At 33.7% G+C, this 17,835-nt stretch overlaps 1 protein-coding gene across 3 annotated transcripts; it reads right to left on the bottom strand.

The window, feature by feature from the left end:
• Positions 1-278: 278 nt before the first annotated feature.
• Positions 279-17,601, bottom strand: LOC101895997 (homeotic protein spalt-major). Of its 3 annotated transcripts, none has more exons than XM_011291979.3 (5): positions 16,462-17,596; positions 4,318-8,286; positions 3,904-4,040; positions 3,704-3,780; positions 279-2,507 (listed from the first exon to the last, which is right to left on the bottom strand). In XM_011291979.3, the coding sequence occupies exons 1-5, from the start codon at positions 16,610-16,612 to the stop codon at positions 2,504-2,506; spliced, it is 4,338 nt and encodes a 1,445-aa protein (XP_011290281.1). In that variant the 5' UTR covers positions 16,613-17,596; the 3' UTR covers positions 279-2,503. The 3 variants fall into 3 exon arrangements, 2 of the variants coding, with proteins under 2 accessions (XP_011290281.1, XP_005178074.1); XM_005178017.4 differs by having other exon boundaries at positions 3,700-3,780; positions 16,462-17,595; XR_891385.3 differs by lacking the exon at positions 279-2,507 and having other exon boundaries at positions 4,311-8,286; positions 16,462-17,601.
• Positions 17,602-17,835: the final 234 nt, after the last annotated feature.

Below are 17,835 nucleotides of genomic sequence, written 5' to 3'. Positions count from 1 at the left end.
TTTGAGCGTTATTTTTTACGGTTTTTTGAGTATATTCAAGATCGTTTAAAATGGTGGAGAGTAGGAATTTAACTGCTTTTTTACTTGTTGAATATAATCCTCATCAAAATTATATTGTGCCCTATAGAGCAATGTTATTTGGTTTATAGTTGGTATTTCCAATATAAACTTTTTTGTTACGGGAGCTCTACTAAATACGCAAAATGGTGTGGGGTATCAAAGTACCATTTTCCCCCAAAAATATTTTCATCTGACAGAAGCAAGAGGAAATAAAAGGCTTTCATTTAATTTTTTTTTCACAAATTTCATAATGTATTTTTGTTGTATATATTTTTTGTTGTTGTTTTGTTTTGTTCTTTCATGAGATGTTTGTTTTGTTTATTTTCTTACTAAATATATAATTATAATAATTTTTGTTTGTTTTTTTTTTTTTCCTAAATTTTAATATACATTACAATAATAATATTGTTTCAATATATAAATTATTTGTTATGTTTGTTTTTCTTTTCAATATTAGTTTATAACTTAATACATTAATTGTACACTTAATTGTTAAATCTAGAGAGAAATTATATTTAGTTATTTTATTATTATTATTTTTTTAATTATATAATTATATGTATTTTGTTGGATGTGTTTGTGTGTGTGATGCTTTTTTTAAAGTATTTAAAATTATAATTAATATATATTTTATCTTGTGGTGACTAATTACAACTAAGTGGGGGAAGGGTGTTTGAAAACTAGTTAAAGAAATGTGACCATACATATATATTATATTTATTTTTCTCAATTCAAAAAAAAAAATAATGAAAATTAAAATGAAAAAATACAATTTGAATTATGTACAAATGCCGTAAATTTGATTTTATGTATCAATAATTATTAAAGGAAATCCATTTTTTTCTCAAACAATTAAAAGTATGAAATAGTATCACAATTTTTTTTATAATTTTTGTAATAATTAATAATTTTATGAAATCTTAAAAAACATGATTGCAAAAATGTATTTACAAAAAAAAAATAATAATAATTAATAAAGGAAAGGGAATTATTTTTTCATAATGATATTTTGCTTTGTGTTTTTTTTTTTTTTTTTTTGTGGATTTTTTTTTGTTTGTTTTTGTATTGCACAATAACTATTGTTAAAATTTTTATAATATTTTACATTGTTTGTTTTTAGTTTCTGTTTGTTGGTATTAAATTCGAATTTTTGATTTTATTTCTGTTTGTGTTTTATCTTTGCTGGTCTTTTTTCCTAGCTGGAATTGTTTTTGTTATTACTTTTTTCTTTTTCTTGTGTAAATTTTTTTATGAAACGAAATCAGTCTCTTTTTTGTTGTTTTTCTTTTTTATTATTATTTTGTTTCTTTTTTGCTTAAGTTTTAATGGCATTTCCAATTATGTTTTTTTTTAATTCCGTTACTTCTCTTTGAAGTTGAAAAAAAGAATGGAAAAATATTAAAACTTATTGATCTTTAAAAAGAAAAAAAAAAACAATATTTTTATTTATTTTTGTAGTTTTTCTATTTTGGGGAATCTAAATAAAAATTCTTTGGATTTGTTTCAATATTAAAAAGAAAATTAGTTGGTTTTTATGTCTTTTTGGTGATTGTTTATAGCCATAAAAAATACATTTATATTATTTTGCCCAGGCCACGGAGATGTTTGTTTTACAAAACATTTTTGCCTTTTTCGCTTCGATTTTTTTTTCATTACTTTTTTTGGGGCTCTCCACCAAAAATAATTGCGCTTTAATTTCTTTGGAATTGATATTAGTTTCAATTGCTTTCATCTTTGAACATTTTGACGTTTGCAATACATCATTTCATATGCTCAATGTTAAAATCGAAAGCGAAAAGCGCTCTTGTGTGGATGTGGATAGGTGTGTGTGTGAAGTAACAACAACAAAAAGTCAAGCCGCCAACCAATTCATTCAACCCACTGGAGAAACATCGGCAACAACAACAACGACCACTTGGGTGTTTGTTTGTTTGGTTTGGGGCCAAAGCTCCCCTTTTACCAGGGCTGCGCGCGTGTATGTTTGTCCAATGGGTTCCATTTGTGTCTATGTATGAGTGAGATCATTGCTATGCGAGTTTTGTGATTTAATTGTTATGAGACTTGAGAGATGGAACAAGAGAGAGAGAGAGAGAAAGAGTTCATTGATTTTACAAAACCCTCCTCCTTATCCTTAATTTTCTCCCGCTACCCTCTCTGGCTCTCTGCAAATGTTTTTCAACTTAAATTCATAAATAAATTGTTGTGTTGTTGTTGTCTTATATCTTTGGAATTTCGATTTTGAAAATCACGTCGTCGATATTTTGTTTAAAGTTTTACTTTTTTTTGATGTGGATAAAATAGCTCTACAAACTTATCTAACCCTGAAATCCGGGATATTATTGTGTGTTATACTCGAATTCGGTGCCATGTAAAGGGGCCCGGAAACCTGCAGCAGCATAGAGTGTGATGACTTAGAATGCACCTCAGTCTTCTTTGGCGCCACTCATCTAAAAAGACACAAAAAGAAAGAGGGAGGAAATTAGTAAAATTTTCACAATAAAATATAACAGGAGTGAGATGATGAAAGAGGTAGGATGCATGAATGAGAGTACTACAGAAAAGGGAGAGAGATGATGACGAAGATGGGATTTCTATTTTTTAAATGTTTTAAATTTGTTAAATATTAAGAACACAGCTCCTTGCAAATGAAGAGACTCGAACGAAAAAGACCTCGAGACCTCGAACGAAAAAGTATAAACAAAACACCCGTATTCTCTCTCGATTTGCCATTAATTTGATAGGGCGAGGGAGTCCCCTACAACTACCAATACATATTTTGTTACTTTGTCTCAATTTATGAGAAATATTTTTGTCGCTAAGAGTTTATGAAGAGTAAACTGGAGAAGAGAGAAGATTTATAATCCTTTCTAAAAAATTAAATTTGTCAATTAATGAGAACTACATTCAATTACAGTTACCCAAAATATGTGAAGGAGCAGTTGGGGGGAGTAATGTCCCTCGATCATAATTCCATATGAGAAATACTGAGAGTGGTGGAGAGAGTTGAAGTGAGAGGCATGATTTTTATCGCTGAAAGTTCATGGAGAGCTTTTGAAATTTCGAATGTTTAACTCGTAAAAATCTGTATACCAGTGTAAGACAAAGAGGATTTGTTGTACGTTCTCTCATCTTTGGTAATTTATCACACCTATTAGTGGAGAAGAGGGCAATCTTGTGCTTTCTCTCTCAAAAATGGACCAAAGTCAAACCATGCCAAGTCTGCATGCTCAAAACCTTTTTTTTTTGCTCAGAGAAAATTTTCTTCTCTTCAAAACTGTTTTTTTTTTATTTTTTCGGCTCTGAATTGAAAACCCGATTGAAGACCAAAAATTTTGAGCAAATTTCAATTAATTTCAAATATCACAGTTTCAATTCCCAGTCCACTGCCCTCCCACAAATAAAAATTGAAATAGATGCATACAATTTTGAAATGAGCACAGTTGAACAATACAATACAACTTCTTCTGTTTCGTCTCTATATCGAACGTGTCTCAGGTTATTCGTGACAAGAATAATGACTTTATAATGATTAGAAATTCTCCCTCCGTACAACTCCCAGTAGAAAGTAGACGAAAATAATAAAACAACAAAATGAAATGAAATGAAATGAAAATGTCATTATTATTTTGGAACACTTACATACTTGACTGCTCTATTCCGGAAGGTTTCTTGTTCCATATCACGAATTTTGTGGGTTAGCATGTGTTGTTTGAGATTACCCTGGAAAGAGAAGGGAAAAAGTAGACATTTTGAAATTAGAAAAATTTTAAAAGATTTTTTTCTCTTAAAAAATAAAAATAATAAAAGGATATTCTTCTCTTCCTTCCTTCCATGACACCTTACCTTTGTTGTAAAACCGCGATCACAAATCGTACATTTGAATGGTCTCTCTTTTGTGTGACTTCTATAGTGAATCTCCAAAGCCGAATGGCAGGGGAATGTTTTGAAACAAATGCCGCAGGTAGTGCTGCCTCTGACTCCTACAAAGACACAAAGAGAACGAAGAAAACAAAAATTAGTAAATACAAAGCTTAGGTGAATCGAAAAACTTAAAAAGCATAGGGAAAAGCATAATAAGCCATGCAGCCCAACACAAGAAATGAATAGCAAGCGGGGAAACCCTGGAGTTTCTTTCCTACTCCTCCTCCTCTTCTTCTCATTTTTTTCTAGCCTTAGGAATTCTTTGCTTTAGCGTTTACTTAACAACAACAACAGAAAATAAAATTGGAATAAAAAATTGTTTCACTCACAACTCACCCGATAGAGCTAAAGGATTAAATGGTGCCGCCGGCATAACAGACTGGGCTATCGTATTCATGGCTGTGCACATATTTTGCGTAGAAGCCGGTGGAAACAGCGGGAGATTTGGGAACATGCCGAATGGTGGTCGGGGTCCCACCAAAGGATTTGGTGGTGGTGGTGGCGGGGCCACTTGACCATGTGGCGAGGTTGCCGATGAGGCGGCTGCATGTGAACTACTGCCGCCCGATGTATTTGGCGATAAGGCTGATTGTTGTTGCTGCTGTTGATGTTGTTGTTGCTGATGATGTTGCGCTTGCGCCTGGGCCTGAGCCACCTCACGACGCAACTGTTCCTGGTGCATGGCCACAACGGCATTGTGCTGCATTTGCTGATGATGTTGTGCCGCAGCCAAGGCAGCCTGTTGTTGCATTAAATGTTGATGTTGCTGCTGCAAGTGATGATGTAAACTTGGTGGCAAACAGTCAACCGGACTGGCACCAGTGGGTGGTAGGCTGGTAGTTGGGCTAATTTGTGGCATTTTTGGTGATTTGCTCAAAGGCGAAGGGGATCGTCGTTTCGCCGATGTCACGGGTTGTGGTGAACGTGCCGTTGAGGGAGCCGCCCTTGGTGTTAGATCCAAAGCCCCATGCGACGTCTCCGATGCCGATCGTGCAGGTGAACTGGAACGGGTAACATTCAAGGGTTTACTCAAAGCCACCGGACTGCTGGGTGCCGAGTTCACAGAATTTGCATTGGAGGTGGCCGATTGGGGCCGGGAACCGGCATTTACAATGCCAGTGGGATCAATCCTTAGCTTTTGTTCGAACAGCAAGGCCTTGAAATCATCCGTGGACTTTGGCCTATCCACTGATTCCATGTCATTCGAATTGGACATGTGTTCCGAGGACATATCATCATCATAATCCTCACCACAATCCATTTGATCGTCCATATCACCCTGAGACGATTCCGAGCCCATGGTGCCATTATGGGGACCACCCATTGGTGGCATACCAGGACCACCGGGCATACCAAAGTGGAATGCTGCTGCGGCAAAAGGATTCATAAAAGCTCCCGGCATCATGGTGGGTGGTGGATCACGTATCTCAGCAGCTTGGATTTGCTCGGGCGTCAAATCGGTGGGTTCTCCGGTGTGCAGACGTATATGCTGCTGCAGCACCAAGGCATTGGAGTATTTCTTGTGACACACCGGACACTGGTGGAAATTGCGCATGGGTGGCCGAATTTTATGCACAGCCATGTGGGTCTTCAGGTTACCCTTTGTAGTAAAGGCCCTACCGCAAATGCGACACTTGAACGGTCTCTCCCCGGTGTGGGTGCGATAATGCATTTGCAGAGCACTCTTACACGACAGCACCCGATCGCAGACAACACACTGATTGGGATCGGTAATCTTTTTGTTCTTCATCAGCTCCTTGAGTTTCATTGTTTCCGAGGAGTTTGAGATTTCAATGAAATTCTCCCAGGAATTGTCATTGCTATGGGGGCGTGGCAACAAGGCCATATCATAGGGTTTCATGGGATTGCAGAAAGGTGGACGCGGTAAATGGGCTGGCGAACGTATGGGTGAGTGTCTGTCATCAGTCTTGGTAAAATTGATGGGGAAGCGGTCGGCAAAGAAATCCTCACGATGATGCACCATCGAAGGTGGCAACTGCCCGGGGGTGGGCAAATGGTCAAGGCTGTGTTGAGATCCAGGCGAGGGTTGGGGATACATAACAGCTGGTGGCTGAACTGGTTGAACCACCGGCGGCAAGGGGTGTTGAATGGGCTTCATTGTGGCTGGCGGTGATGGTGAGGCATTAGGTACATGGGAGCGGGCCGGGGCCGGGGATTGTGAGGTAGCCAAATGTTCTACTTCACGTTCATCTTCTTCAGGTTTTTCTTCCTTGATTTTGATGCCAGCCGCCGGCGTGGGTGACATTGCCATCTTGGGCGGCGTTTCGACTCTGGGTGATTCTGCCGACACAGGCCGGCTTTCTTTGGCCGCCTCGACTTCTTCAGCTTCTTCCGTTAATTCGGCTTTGATTTGTGTGGGAGGTTCAGGTGAATTTGGTTCGGAGGTTTTACTCAAATCTGTGGGGCCATCTTGTTGTGACTTATTCAAAACAGCCTGGGCTGCCTGTTGGGCCTGGGCGGCAGCTTCTCCCAAATTGCTGGCCACTTGGGGAAAGAATGGATTTGGAAAACTACCCGTTGTACTTTGCAGAGTCTTTAGCAGATCCAAGGGAGGACGATAAAGACCCGACAAGGCGGGGAAGGGATTTGCAGGGCTGGGGAAATTCAATGCAGGCATTTGTGGAGGAGCAGTAGCGGCGGGGGCGGCAGCTGGCCCGGAAGCGGGCATTTGTTGCGGCATTGCAGCGGGTGAATGGGAAGGAGAGCTCTCCGGTGACATTTGATCCAGCAGAGGAGGATGGAATTTGTCCAAATGTTCCGGAATGGGTGTGGCATTCATGGGCACATGGGGAAACTTGTGGGCATGGCGCTGAAAGTGTACCTTCAGATTGCCTTTGGTGGTGAAACGGCTGCCACAAACATTGCACTTGAACGGCCTTTCACCGGTGTGAGATCTAATGTGTATCTGGAGCGCCGAATCCGAGCCGAATACCTTGCCACAGTAGCGGCATCTGTGTTTGAAGAATGGCTCATTGCCGGCCTTGCCATTGTTCTCCTTGAAAGCAAATTCATCGGCCATGTTATTGGCCAAAATACCCTGAGATGCTGAGTCCAAGACTTCCTGGGCCCGTTTTTGTAGTAAATCCAAAGAGTTGGGTTCCGGCAAGTCGTCGTGATGGGTTATAATGGATGAGGCCAAAACGGAGCCAAAGGGTAGGGGGCGATTTTCCATTTCCTTAAGTTTGTCCAGGGCATATTCGGATGACTTGTTGTTGTTGCTCGACTCCACACTCATGCGCCGTTGGGCCTCGGGTTCTTCATCATTGTCACGTTTGCGCTTCAAGGACTCGAGAGGAACTCCAGCATTGATGAGATGCTGGCGGGCCTTGTCTTCGGCCATGCGGGCCTCAGCCTTTTGCCTTAGCTCCATTTGGGCAATACGTTCCTCCTCTTCATAGGTGTCTTCTTCACCATTCTCCCCCTCTTCCTCCTCCTCTTCTTCTTCGGCTTGATTTTTCGTTTGATTCATGGCCAGTTGAGACTGCAGCTGTTGTATGAGTTGGATTTGGAAAAGTTGTTGCTGTTGCAAATTGAAGAGGGTCTGTTGCAGGAAGGCCAATTGTTTCATGGCAGCCTCATTATCCTGACCCGAAGCACTGTTGGCAATGGTTTTTGCTGCTGCCTGGGCAATTGCCAGTTGCATATTCTTGATGGCTTCAATGTTAACAGGGGTGGTGGGAAATTGACTGTTGGCCATCAGCGAACCGCTGGCCAGAGATGGGGTGGTCGAAACACTGTCCATTTCAGTTTCTTGTGATTTCGCTAATGACTTCTCGGCCGCAGCCACCGGTGTTTCGACATTTTCTTCAAATTCCATGGATTTGGGAGGAGCTGGCAGAGTTTGCGGGGATTCCTCCTCCTCCATTTCTTCATCATTTTGCTCAATTGTGGTCTTGCTGAGACACATGTTTTCTTTGTCTTCCAAGTTGTGTTCGTGTTGTTGATGTAAGTGTTCGTCCTGTTCCTCGGCTGTTTCGTTTGTGTTTTCTTGAGATTCTGTGGTTTCTTGGGCCTTATTCACCGGCTCCTGTGACTCATTGAGGTCTGGTGGTGTGGGTGAGGGAAACTCTTGTTCCTTGGGATATGTCTTGTGGGGAGTTTCTTCCTGATCTTGGCATGGTTCATTTGCCGAACTTGAGGGGGCAGGTGATGAGGGTGTTGCATTATTGGAATTATCATTGCTGGGACTTACTGGCCTATCACAGCCATGATTTTCCTGCTCATTGGCGGTGGCCGCCGCCAATGGAGAACAGGAACCATTCTGTTCATGATCGTTTGTGGTATCTGCAAAGAGAGAGAGAGAGAGAAAAAAGAGAGGAGAGAATTAGTTGGGGTGTTTTTTTAGATTTTTTTTTAATATTTTTTCCAGTGGAAGACCTTAAACTTGGTCACTGGGTTTTGTTTCTAAGCCATTTTTACACCTGTATCAATTGTTTTGGCATTTGTGTGTGGCGTAAAGCAAGTGTTTTAACATTCCTATAACAAGCAACCTGCTGCTGGAAATCAAACAGCTAGCCAACCATCCAGCCAGCAACCTGCTTTCTTCATCTTCTCTGCTGGCCTGCCATGCTTTTGGCCTGTAATCTTATAAAAACAATCTACTACTCTCTCGCCTAGTTTTTTTTTTTTTTCAGTTTGGTGGCAAACTGGCTGTTTGACTGGACGGTTGCCTGGATGGCAAACTAGCTGGCTAACTGGCTGCTTCTATTTCTATGGTCTCTTCTCTGCTAGTCAATATGACTTAATCGCGAGCATGTCGCATTGTGGCGGCTCTGTTTTCAATTTGGCTTCGCCTAGTTTTGCCGGGGCGATATGCAACACCAGCAGTGCCAGGCAGCAAAACTCTTCCGTGCCACCAGGCCATATGTGTTGTCATGTGTTGTATATCTTGCCTAGACATTGTTGTCATCATACTCATCTGTGTGGTGTTGTTGTTGTTGTTTTGTCCTCCCTAAATGCCAGCCAGCCAGCTTGGTTGCAGTTTTTGTTGGATTTTTCTTTTTTAAGTTTGGTATTGACGCTTAATGCAACAATTAGTAAACTTTTTAGTTTCGGCTAGTTGTTTTGTGTTTGCAAGTTAATCAAAACCAACAACAATTGGGTTTTTGGACCAAAAGACCAAAGGAAAAAAAGGGAAGTGGACATAGGCTCCCAGTAAATTATAAATTTGGCATTGAGAAGAGTAACAAAATTTGTGAGTAAAAAAAAATAATATTTTTTTATGGAGGCGAATAAAAAATATGTTGAGCAAATTATATTCTTCATTTCAAAAGGTTTATTTTTAATATAAAAAATAATATTAAATAATAAATTTGGCTATAAAATAAGTAAAAACGATTTCGGGTTATATTAGAAAAAATTGGCATTGAAACTCATCGGCATTGAAATGGGTAACAAAAATGAGTCAGTGACCAGTTTGGGAAAATTATAATTCCCTTTTTTAAATATTTTATTTTTTTTTATGAAAATTAAAAACTAATAAATTTGGCTATGAAATAAATAAGTGTTAAGTGATATTAATAAAAATCCATAATTTTCATGGGAAATTTTATAAAAAAAAAAAAAAAATAAATTGAAAAATATTGTGGTCATGTTTGAACTACCCTAGAATAATTGCCTGTCAAAGTAATTTTAAATTCAATTTCGTAATGTAAATATATAAAATTATTTTTTTTTTTTCTAGTGTCACTTTGCCACAATAAAATATACTCAGTTTTCAAGACATTGTAATTACAATGTGTTGAAAACTTTTAATTTTTTTTTTTTTATTAAATTATTCATAAGCTAGTATGTAACCTTTAAAGTTCAAATGCCTACATTATAAACAAATAATAAAATTAAACAAAAAAACAAAAAAAAAACGTTGGTCTCCAACTACTTGGTTTGTATATTTGCATTAAACTTTTTCTTTCAACAATTAAAAATTAAATATATATGAAACTCGATGCGGAAGGAAAAAAACACCATTATTTGGGTTCTGAAAATGAATATTCAAAAAACCAGAACAGAAAAAAAGAACAACATTGTTGTGGCACCATACAAACTGAAATAATTTAATAAAATGTAGCTATGGCCATTGAATAATAAAAATATAATTAAAATGGTAAATGAAAATGAAGAAGGGAAAATGAAGGAAGGGATTGGAATATATTCTTTTTATATAAAATATAAAAATAAAAAAATCCAAAACTTTAATTTCCAATGGAATTATTTTTAGCCTTTCGCATTTCCCGGAATGGAATTCCGTTATTGAAAAAGTTCCTTATATCGATATTTTCATAAAAATTCTGCCATAATTCTAGTTCATTATCAAACCAAAACAAACGAAATAAGTCACATTGAAACATATTCTTTTTTTATATATAGAAAAAAATAAAAAAAATTTAATTTCCAATGGAAACATTTTTAGCCTTTCCCATTTCCCGGGATTCAATTTCGCAACTCAAAAAATTTCCTCGTATCATTATTTTCATAAAAATGCTGCCAAAAAAGCAAAAAAAAAACATCAAAATTATTAACCGGTTGTTTATTTATGATGACACCTTAATTGTCATTTATTTTCTTCGTCATGTTTTCGGTAACAACTTATAATTTAAATATAATTTTTGCGTTTAAACAAATATTGATCTTTAATTTTTATTTATAATATTGGCGGCTTCTTTTGTGTTCAAGCTGGCGATAAGCGTTTCTTAAACGAAAGTCACACAACAAAGATGATTGAAATATGATACAAAAAAAACAAAAACAACAACAGCAACAAATAAAAAAAATTAAGCGTGTGAATGTTTTTTGTTCTCATTGTATAATAATTTGATTTAGAGTTTTTTAAATAAATAATCTATAAAACCAATAGAATATTGGAATTAAAATTTTGGAAAAAAAAAATACATTTTTTATGATTTTTTTTCGGTTTTGAGAGTTTGAAAAATTGGAAATTTTTTTTAGAATTTTTTGTAAGTTTTCAGAGTTTGGGATAAAAAAAATGCGAGAGAGTTTTATAATATTTAAATAAAACGAATTTTACTTTAGATTTCAAGTCTATTTGATTTCAAGTAAAATTATTTCCCTTTTCGGCAAATTTTCGGGGGAATTTTGTATCGAAATTAAATTCTTATTCTTGAACATGCATTAGGGGTATTACTATTTCGATTGAGCCAAACTTTTAGAAACACCTTGAAATATTGGTCGAAATAACGATTTTGGACCCTAGGTCTCTTTGGAACAAATCAGTTTCGGGACATTTGGAGTCGATCTAGGGGTGAAATAAGAGCCCAAATGTCTTCAAGCATCGCACATCTCATTATTTTTCGCAACACAAGAACTGGTGTGAAAATGGAATAAAATGGACCACCCCTTCTGGTACCTCCCCCACAAAAGGGTCAAAATTTTGAAGAATTAAAATGCTTATAAAATATGAATAAGCATCCGATTCTTTCTAATCTTTATACATGCCAATATTTTCTCCAACACAAGATCTGGTGTGAAGATGGGATATATTGGCTCACCAATTCTGGTGCGAAGATGATAGATATCGGCCCACTCTTTCTGGTATCTGCCCCTCAAAGAGATCAAAATTTTGAATAACTACTAAGCTCTTTCTGGTACCTGCCGCTCACAATCTTGAATAACTAAAATGGTCATAAAAAGAGAAATAAGCCTCCGAGTCTCTTCAAATTTCACACATCCCAATATTGCTTCAAACACAAGATTTGGTGTGAAGATGATAGATATTGGCCCAAACCTTCTGGTACCTCCCTCACAATACTTATGTGTATTACTTTATCACAATTTTTACAAGTTTCTAATCTTTATCTTTCTTCCCAGTACAAATTATGGCAAATGACCCTCCCCCTCCGTTTCTCTTTTTCAAATATTGCTTCAAATTCTTTGAAATTTTAACAAAACTAGTTTAAAAACAACAACAATAACAAAAATTAAATCACAAATACATCAGCACCTTCAGCAAATATATATAGTAAAAGAACAAAATTTGAAAATGTTTTTTAAAAATTAATTTATTAACATGGTCAATTTTTAATAGAGCTTCGTTTTTCTTCTTAATATTGTTGTTGTTGTTGTCGATCATGGCATTTTGATTTAATGAAAACTCATAAACTATATTTTGTTTCGGTTTCTTTGTAGCTTTGATTCTCTTGGTTGTTTCAAGTTGATTGCCTTATAAAAATCATAAATATCATGACAACAGACAAAACATAAAATTTCAATATTTGTTCGTTCGAAACTGGTATGGAGAAATAAAAACAAAACCAATTTTGGAAATTTTAATTTTTGAATGGGAAAAAGCTTTGCTTTTCGAAAATGATAGATAACAAATTATTTGTCTGTGTTTATTTATTTATTAATGGGAATAATGGATTTCGTTAACCCCTAGATGGCAAATAAGGGTAAATTCCGAGCATTAGAAGTTTTTTTTAAAAAAAAAATTATCACAATTTCGATGCGATGATTTTAAAAGAATAATTCATAAAAGGTATTTCAAAATATAGTTTGAATTAGTTCAAATGAGTAGCAAATATCGTTCATTGTTGTTGCTTTGTTTTATTCATTGGTGGAAAGTAACAAATTTCTTTTCTCTCAAAATTCAGAGGAAATATTTCCAATTTTTTAGTTTGTGGGTCTCTGGACACCCACTCACTCTATTTTCATATGATAGGGTTAATTTTAACCAACACACATAACCATCACTGTTATGCATATTTAAAAAGTAATAATGCTTATCATATTTATTAACATATTTATCACATTCATCGGAATGACTAACATTTGTTAAGCAGATTTTTTTTTTTATTTCAAACCGAAAAAAATCTAAGAAAAAAATCACGATCTTCTCTTAGAAGTTCAACACGAATTCAGGCATGGGAATAAAATTCAATGGTCCCAAAAATATATATTTATGGTTTTCAAAACAGGTGCTTAGTAAAAAAAAATAAATATTTTCAAATACCACATTTTGTTACTTATGCCATTTTGCTTATTACCACGGGCCAATTTTGGTTTTACTTAATTAAAAATTATAATATACGAAATTTATTGATTATTTATTTGTTATTAACAAAATTATTATTAATGGCAATTAGGAACAGATCAAGTTTTATTTTTGTCACAAAAGAAAAACAACAAAAACAATGCTAATGCTTTATGAATAGATTAATTTCCGGATTTGTCTCAGCACCGGGGATTATTTATGCGGCCAATTTAAAAATAAAAGATAATAATTTAAAGGAAATATCTCGGGCAAGTTTACATCTTCAATATTATCAACCAAATGTCTCAAATGGCATAACAAACTTAAAATACCCCCAAAACGTTTCGACAGTGAATGTGTGGGGGCATAGAATATGAAAAAAATCGAAATTAAAACTGAACTCATTTGTCAAAATGTGGTTGACTCAAAAATAAAAAACACAAAATTAATACAAACTTATGTTTTTTGTTGTTGTTTTTTTTTAATATGAATTTTAATACATACAAAATACAATATGTATGTAGCTATGTATGTGTTTTTGTTTTTTTAAAAACATGATTTATCAACTCTTTCAAACTGGCCAGAGGAGCACGAGACAGCATCGGCACCAGGCGGGTGGTGGTAGCCAAAATTTATTCAACGCAATGATTTCTTTGCATTTAACAGAGAAATTTATGATATATATGTATTTTAATTTAGTTGGCTTTTTTGTTGTTCTTGTTGTTGCCGATTCAAAGAAATTTTTTTCATATTTTTTGAATTTTTTTTTTTTTGAAATATTTAATTGAATTTCAAAAGAGCTTCCGTTGAACAGAGATTTGGCAGCATGGATATTTATGATTTTTTATTTTTTTTATGATTATTTATTTTTTAATGAAAAAATAAAAGGTATTGAAACAAGAGAAATAATGGAAAATAAACTGGGTCCAATATGAAAATGCAATAGAACTCTTAACACCCTTAAATTGCTAAATGCTTTGTTTCAGAACTGCAAAAGAATGTAAAAGTTTCCAACAAGAAACAATTTTTCCTTTATAATATCCACGAAAAAAATGCAGAACTAGTAGATTCTTATAGGTTCTGGAACTGAGCTAAATTTTTTACTTTAAAATTTCAAATCAAAAAAAATACTAAAATTTGCCAAAATTTTCTTTTTAATTTTAAATTTTAGCTGCTCATTCAAGTTATTAAAAACATAGTCACCCATTTGCTTACTCCACATCTATTTCCTGTTTGGACTTCATTTAGTCCATTCAATTATGAAATCTTCCGCCCTTTTCTTTTGTTCCAACTGGAAACATAAAAACCATATTTGGTTAGAGATTTTATTAATTTTTTTCTCTCTAATTAAAAATATGCTAATGTGCAATGAATTATTGCCCTTGTTGCCATATCACTCTGGGTTATGTATATTAAAAACGAAAATCATAAAACAACGACATTATATTTTTTAAGTATGGAAACATAATTATAACGGCAATAAAAAAATACAAATTAAATGATTTTGATTTGAAAATCGCTTTAGCATACAGGAATGATGAGATTTAAAGAAATATATATGTATGTATATGAGAGTTACTATTTGGGCGCCAACAATACTGGTATATTTGCAAAATAACTCAGATATTTTTTAGGTAAAAAAAAAAATAAAAACAAAAAATATATATTTCCTCTTGTCAAATACTGAAAAAAGGGAAATTTCATTGAAATATGTTTGTATTTAAAAAATGAATTTTTTTGGAGTCTAGTCTTAGACCGCAACAAAAAATAAAAATTAAATGATTTGTAATGGAATATGCTCTGTCATACATGAATGATAGGAATAAAAAAGGGTTACTATTTGGGCGCCAACAATACTGATATATTTACAAAATAACTTAGATATTTTAAAGAAAAAAAATGGAACACTATTTTCATTTTTTTTTTTGCCACTGATTATGCTCTTCCTTTTCTCAAATATTGAAAAAAGAAATTAATTGAAATATATTTGTATTCAAAAATTAAACTCTATGGAGACTTCTCTTAAATCTCTCCAAGATTAAAACCTTTTGAATCTGCAATTAGGAACATTTTTCATAATTATATGATATTTTTAGATATTTTATCATCAGAGTCATTCTGAGTCGGATATTATAAGCAACACACATTTCTTCGCTTTGTCAAATATGTCTCAAATCATTCAGATCATTTCCTTGTTTTATTGAATTTAGGAACTTGATCTTTTATTTTAAGAACTTTTTTTCATAATTTATAGGAACAACTATTATGCATTTTGAATCTTATCAACGCCACCAACTTCAAACCACATAACTAGCATTCACTTTTGTATTTCAAATTTAGCATTCTAGAAAAAAAATTAAAGTAAGGAAACTTAAGAAACTTCAATTTCCGATAATCTGTCTTCAGATTCAAATTGAATGGCCTCGATTGTGATAACTCCTATTAATTGGTATTACCAAATATATTTCGAACATGAAAATAAATAATTATGAAAACGTTCTTAAATTTTAAGATTTAGTTCTTAATTATTATAAAATAATTCAAGTACAATTTTAAGATATATAAGTACTAATTCTTAAAATGTAAGAAAATTTTCATAATTTCTTGTAAATGCTATTATTTTAGAATTTTGTCTCAAGAGTCAAAGGCTTTAAAAAATAATCTGAAAATTAGGATTCTGAAACACAGTTTCCCCAAATTATCTTAAAATAATAAGGGACTATTACTTGAAATTTAGGAACATTTTCATACTATCTTCAATACATGTCAGAATCAAAGCCTTTAATACATAATTTGCTCACATTTTCTTCGTTCGTCCACTTATATCTGAAAATTATATTTCAAACATTCTATTACAGCTATTGAGAAATCTTTGAATTTAAGAACCTTTTCATAATTTCTGTAAACCACAATTGTATTGGGCATTTTGATATTTTAGAGTCTGATAACCTTAATTTTTTTTATGGGGGAATACTGCAGACTTAAGAAAACCAATATAATTTATTATTTTTTTTTTTCTTAGAACATTTTTTTCTGATATCAAAAAAACAAATTTTACCACTAAAGACCAATAATATTTATCTTTAGATTAGAATAATAATCTTTAGAAAAATTAAAAAAAAATCTATTTTATATATAATTAGAACTCTTAATATCTATGACAAATCCTATAACTTTATTAATAATTTTTTATTCCCATTTATGGGCCTAGCATATTTCACTATATCAATTTTCAAATATATTTTCTCAACTAGTTTTCAATACAGACGTTCAAATAATGTTTTTCATAGAAAATAGAGGCTAAATTAACAAACGAGCCAATCAAAATATATTTTCGGACACTCATTAAAAATCCTGATATTTATCTCTTGGATATCAATTTCCACTATAAATCATTTTTATTGTTATTTCTTTAAAATATTTTTATTTATTTATTTTTTTTTTTTTTTTTTTTTTTGTAATTTTCAACTTACCTTTCTCTGCACTTTTAGCACGATCTTTTAATTGTTTGACAATTCCATATTTAACCGTGCCAAATTGTATCATTTTATTAATGGTTTCTTGATGGCTTTCTTTAAAATCACTTCTCATTTCACACAAAACCGTTGAGAAAATATTTTTCATTTAGAATAGAACAATAGACGAGACGACGAAAACTGTCAGGTATTCCGTTAGATAAATTTGCAAAAATACGCGAGGTTTAACACCGAATGTAAATGAAACCATAAAGTTTTTTATTTTCTTTCGGTTTTAATAATGTCCAAAACGGGGCATATTATTTTGTTAATTTAATTTTTGTTTTATTTAATTTAGGAAACCATAAAATTGATTATGACGCACTTTATTAAAAACAAGAATTAAATTCTTCTTTTTTCATTTATCATAACAAAACATATTTTTATTTCCCAAATAATATCCTTGATGACGATGACTGATGGGCAGATGTTGTTGTTCTTCCTCAATTGCCCTGTGCAAATTGATTTATTAAAAGTTTTGTAGTTATTATATATTGGTGTTAATTGTTGGATTGCTGGCCTGTGATTGGCTTGTCAAATTATTTTTTATTCCTTATTAACAAAAAATGTTTTGCTGTCGAGTTTCATAACAGCAATTTCATTTTTCTATTCATCCAACTCAATGTTTTTCTTTCACTCATACTCTCATTTTAACTTAGTTTGTTTGCTTTTTATGCTAATTATTTTTGTCTCTTTTGTGTGTGTGTTACTTTTTCAAAACCCGGCGGCTTTTTTGTTTTTAATTTTTTTTAAATACTTTTATATTTTCTTTAAATTTTAAAATAATTTTGGTAATTTTTAAATGATTGTGCTAAACATTTCACTTTGTTTTCTTAATTATTTATTTATTTGATTTATTACAAGTTTCGTCTTTCGTTTGATATTTTACGTTCTTTTAAACACTACGTTATTATTTTGCTTGATATTTAGTTTTGTTGCTGTTGTTTTGAAAATATATATCTCTTATGTGTGTTTTTCACGTCTCTTTTGCTTGTGTGATACGTTCAGCACGCGCGTCAAACTTACACTGACTTCACAAATAATAACAGCCCAACCAAAAAGTCACTCAAACAATTCGTAATATTTTTGTTGCTTGTGCTACTACGACTACTACTAGCTGGCAGGCAGCACAACCAGACCACCAGCGCCACCACCTTAAATGCGTACTCATACTCAGCACTCACTCATACAGGCACACACACACGCTCTACCAACAAATACAGTCAGCTAGCCAGCTAGCAGCAACAAAAACATGTTATCATTTCAAATATGAAACATATATCAACATTAATTTTTATGTGCCTTCTCTTTTTTTCTTTTTTCCCTACTACG

The sequence above is a fragment of the Musca domestica genome, unplaced genomic scaffold (assembly GCF_030504385.1).
Source record: "Musca domestica strain aabys unplaced genomic scaffold, Musca_domestica.polishedcontigs.V.1.1 11, whole genome shotgun sequence".
Classification (NCBI taxonomy): Eukaryota; Metazoa; Arthropoda; class Insecta; order Diptera; family Muscidae; genus Musca; species Musca domestica.
Note: the sequence above shows the minus strand (reverse complement) of the source record. Positions and strands in the feature narration are given on the sequence as shown.

Excerpts from the sequence above, each read along its gene's own strand:
- LOC101895997 (XM_005178017.4), bottom strand. The coding sequence starts at position 16,612 with ATGAAAAATATTTTCTCAACGGTTTTGTGTGAAATGAGAAGTGATTTT. Across the intron at positions 8,287-16,461 it reads TGCTAAAAGTGCAGAGAAAG|ATACCACAAACGATCATGAA; the intron begins GTAAGTTGAAAA and ends CTCTCTTTGCAG. Across the intron at positions 2,508-3,699 it reads GGAATAGAGCAGTCAAGTAT|ATGAGTGGCGCCAAAGAAGA; the intron begins GTAAGTGTTCCA and ends GTGTCTTTTTAG.